Source organism: Oncorhynchus gorbuscha, unplaced genomic scaffold, assembly GCF_021184085.1.
Source record: "Oncorhynchus gorbuscha isolate QuinsamMale2020 ecotype Even-year unplaced genomic scaffold, OgorEven_v1.0 Un_scaffold_658, whole genome shotgun sequence".
Taxonomy (NCBI): domain Eukaryota; kingdom Metazoa; phylum Chordata; class Actinopteri; order Salmoniformes; family Salmonidae; genus Oncorhynchus; species Oncorhynchus gorbuscha.
In genome coordinates, this window is record NW_025745756.1 from 363,994 (window position 1) to 368,993 (window position 5,000).

Here is a 5,000-nt window from a genome sequence, read left to right on the forward strand (position 1 = left end):
TACAACTCAGCCCTGCCTCTTCTCTCTGCCCTGGTCTGCTCTGAGAGATACAACCTGGCTGTTGTCTGGCTCCGACACGCTGGTAGACACACACACACCACACACACACACACACACACACACACACACACACACACACACACACACACACACACACACACACACACACACACACACACACACACCACACACACACACCACAGACACACACCACAGACACACACACAGACACACACACACACACACACAGACAAACACACACACACAGACACACACCACAGACACAACACACAAACACACACACACCACAGACACACACCACACACACACACCACCACACACACACACACACACACACACACACACACACACACACACACACACACATCCACACACACACACACACACACACACACACACACACACACACACACACACACACACACACAGACAACACAGACACACACACACACACCACACACACATCATCCACACACACATACACACATCAACTGTCACACACACACCACACACACACACACACCTCACAGACACACACATCACACCACACAACACAGACACACACCACAGACACGACATCATCCTACCTCACACACACACATCACCTACACACACACACACCACCACGTTATAACACATCACACACCACACACACACACACACACACACCACGTTATAACACACACACACAACATAACACACACCACCACAGACACACACCACAGACAACACCACAGACCACACCACAGACACATCATCCTACCTCGTTATAACGACATCATCCTACCACACACACACACACACACACACACATCATCCACCAGACACACACCACATCCACACACACACACACACACACACACAGAGTCAACTGTCTCAAACTGTCTGTTATTTTGTCCGGATCATTATGAGATGATAATAATGCATAAAAGGGGCCTCCTGACAGGCCTCCTACCTCGTTATAACGACATCATCCTACCTCGTTATAACGACATCATCCTACCTCGTTATAACGACATCATCCTACCTCGTTATAACGACATCATCCTACCTCGTTATAACGACATCATCCTACCTCGTTATAATGACATCATCCTACCTCGTTATAACGACATCATCCTACCTCGTTATAACGACATCATCCTACCTCGTTATAACGACATCATCCTACCTCGTTATAACGACATCATCCTACCTCGTTATAACGACATCATCCTACCTCGTTATAACGACATCATCCTACCTCGTTATAACGACATCATCCTACCTCGTTATAACGACATCATCCTACCTCGTTATAACGACATCATCCTACCTCGTTAGAACGACATCATCCTACCTCGTTAGAACGACATCATCCTACCTCGTTAGAACGACATCATCCTACCTCGTTAGAACGACATCATCCTACCTCGTTAGAACGACATCATCGTACCTCGTTAGAACGACATCATCCTACCTCGTTATAACGACATCATCCTACCTCGTTATAACGACATCATCCTACCTCGTTATAACGACATCATCCTACCTCGTTATAACGACATCATCCTACCTCGTTATAACGACATCATCCTACCTCGTTATAACGACATCATCCTACCTCGTTATAACGACATCATCCTACCTCGTTATAACGACATCATCCTACCTCGTTATAACGACATCATCCTACCTCGTTATAACGACATCATCCTACCTCGTTAGAACGGCATCATCCTACCTCGTTATAACGGCATCATCCTACCTCGTTATAACGGCATCATCCTACCTCGTTATAACGGCATCATCCTACCTCGTTATAACGGCATCATCCTACCTCGTTATAACGACATCATCCTACCTCGTTATAACGGCATCATCCTACCTCGTTATAACGACATCATCCTACCTCGTTATAACGACATCATCCTACCTCGTTATAACGACATCATCCTACCTCGTTATAACGACATCATCCTACCTCGTTATAACGACATCATCCTACCTCGTTATAACGACATCATCCTACCTCGTTATAACGACATCATCCTACCTCGTTATAACGGCATCATCGTACCTCGTTATAACGGCATCATCGTACCTCGTTATAACGACATCATCGTACCGCGTTATAACGACATCATCCTACCTCGTTATAACGACATCATCTACCTCGTTATAACGACATCATCCTACCGCGTTAGAACGACATCATCGTACCTCGTTATAACGGCATCATCGTACCTCGTTAGAACGGCATCATCGTACCTCGTTAGAACGACATCATCGTACCTCGTTATAACGACATCATCGTACCTCGTTAGAACGACATCATCGTACCTCGTTAGAACGACATCATCGTACCTCGTTAGAACGACATCATCGTACCGCGTTAGAACGACATCATCGTACCGCGTTAGAACGACATCATCGTACCTCGTTAGAACGACATCATCGTACCGCGTTAGAACGACATCATCGTACCGCGTCAGAACGACATCATCGTACCGCGTTAGAACGACATCATCGTACCTCGTCAGAACGTCAGAACGACATCATCGTACCGCGTTACAACTGACTGTCATCTCAACAGTTCCCAAAGTGTTAATTGAAATATAATGTGTGTCTCCAGAGTGTCTGAAGGCGCTGGGCCACATGGAGGTAGCAGTGAAGAGTTACAACAGGGTAGTACAGATGGCTCCTCTTCACCTGGAGGCCAGGCTGTGTCTGTCTACTCTGCAGCAGCAGCTGGGTCGACCTCTCTGTGCCCTCAAGGCCCTGGAGCCCATGTACGACCCAGACACACTGGCACAGGACGCCTCCGCAGCACAGCAGGCAGGTGGAGGGGGGGAGGGAGGGGGAGGACAGGAGGGTGGAGGGGTGTGGACTGATTATCCCTTTGTGTGTGTGTGTGTGTGTGTGTGTGTGTGTGTGTGTGTGTGTGTGTGTGTGTGTGTGTGTGTGTGTGTGTGTGTGTGTGTGTGTGTGATTATCCCTTGTGTGTGTGTGTGTGTGTGTGTGTACTGATTATCCCTTTGTGTGTGTTGTGTGTGTGTGTGTGTGTGTGTGTGTGTGATTATGTGTTGTGTGTGTGTGTGTGTGTGTGTGTGTGTGTGTGTGTGTGTGTGTGTGTGTATGTGTGTGTGTGTGTGTGTGTGTGTGTGATTATGTGTTTGTGTGTGTGTGTGTGTGTGTGTGTGTGTGTGTGTGTACTGATTATCCCTTTGTGTGTGTGTGTGTGTGTGTGTGTACTGATTATCCCTGTGTGTGTGTTTGTGTGTGTGTGTGTGTGTGTGTGTGTGTGTGTGTGACTGATTATCCCTTTGTGTGTGTGTGTGTGTGTGTGTGTGTGTGTGTGTGTGTGTGTGTGTGTACTGATTATCCCTTTGTGTGTGTGTGTGTGTGTGTGTGTACTGATTATCCCTTTGTTTGTGTGTGTGTGTGTGTGTGTGTGTGTGTGTGTGTGTGTGTGTGTGTGTGTGTGTGTGTGTGTGTGTGTGTGTGTGTGTGTGTGTGTGTGTGTGTGTGTGTGTGTGTGTGGTCCAGGAGTTGAAGCTGCTGCTACACCGCTCTACTCTCCTGCGTTCCCAAGGCCGACTGGATGACTACCTGGATACCATGCTGACCATGCTGGCTATGCTGCTGAAGGTAGGCTCCTAACACACACACACACACACACACACACACTGATATGTTGTTCCTACTGATGTTGTGTCATTCAGGTGGCTATGACGCGGGCCCAGGTGTGTGTCAAAGCCAGCATGTGGGCGGGGGTCAGACACCTGCGTCTGGTCAAGGTGTCTAAGGACCTGGTGTCTGACATCCACGACCAGGAGGCAGCCTACCAGGACATCAGTGGTAAGACTCCTCTGATTGGTCACGTGTTACAGATGTACTGAGAGGTTACAGACCCAAAAAGAGAAACGATTAAGCAATGTTCTCACTCACTTCCATCCTCACTCACTCACTCACTCACTCACTCACTCACTCACTCACTCACTCACTCATTCACTCATTTCCATCTCTCTCTCTCTTTTACTCACTTCCATCTCTCTCTCTCTCTTACTCACTTCCGTCTCCCTCCCTCCCCAGGTAAGACCAGTGTGTTGTCTCGTGAGGACTGGTGGTTACTGTTGGTGAGGTGTGTGTGTACGCTGTGTGAGATGAAGCGTTTTAAAGAGGCAGAGCTGCTGGTAGACTCTTCTCTGGAGTTCTACTCCTTCTATGACGTCAAGGTAAACAGGAACCAGCTGCCGTTTTCTGCCACTTTCACTTCCTGTCATCAAAATTTAAGACATTGTTCATTATAAAGAAAATGATTTGTATTTGAAATATTACGTAATTTATTGTTATATCTTTCTAAATGTATCGTTAGCACTTTGTTGGTTAAATCTACAGGACAGTAATGTGTTGTTTAGGTGAAGAGGAAAGAGCTGGAGTTCTTTGGTCTGTCGGCTGCTTTCCTGGACCATAACTACCGCAAGGCCTACGATTACATCAGGTCAGACTGGCTGTCCTGCTGACTGTCCTACTGACTGGCTGTCCTGCTGACTGTCCTACTGACTGGCTGTCCTACTGACTGGCTGTCCTACTGACTGTCCTACTGACTGGCTGTCCTACTGACTGGCTGTCCTGCTGACTGTCCTACTGACTGGCTGTCCTACTGACTGGCTGTCCTACTGACTGGCTGTCCTACTGACTGTCCTGCTGACTGGCTGTCCTACTGACTGGCTGTCCTACTGACTGGCTGTCCTGCTGACTGTTCTACTGACTGGCTGTCCTGCTGACTGGCTGTCCTGCTGACTGGCTGTCCTGCTGACTGTCCTACTGACTGGCTGTCCTGCTGACTGGCTGTCCTGCTGACTGTCCTACTGACTGGCTGTCCTGCTGACTGTCCTACTGACTGGCTGTCCTACTGACTGGCTGTCCTACTGACTGGCTGTCCTGCTGACTGTCCTACTGACTGGCTGTCCTGCTGACTGTCCTACTGACTGGCT

General features: G+C 48.2%; 1 protein-coding gene across 1 annotated transcript in view; it reads left to right on the forward strand.

Annotated features, from left to right (window-relative positions):
* gtf3c3 (general transcription factor IIIC, polypeptide 3) overlaps nt 1-5,000 on the forward strand; it is a 15,914-nt gene that overhangs the window by 6,306 nt on the left and 4,608 nt on the right. The window contains 6 exon segments of the mRNA XM_046335143.1: nt 1-82; nt 2,636-2,838; nt 3,550-3,651; nt 3,726-3,861; nt 4,096-4,238; nt 4,422-4,504. The exon segment at nt 1-82 is cut by the window's left edge and continues 90 nt beyond it. Of these exon segments, the coding sequence (XP_046191099.1) occupies nt 1-82; nt 2,636-2,838; nt 3,550-3,651; nt 3,726-3,861; nt 4,096-4,238; nt 4,422-4,504 (749 nt within the window).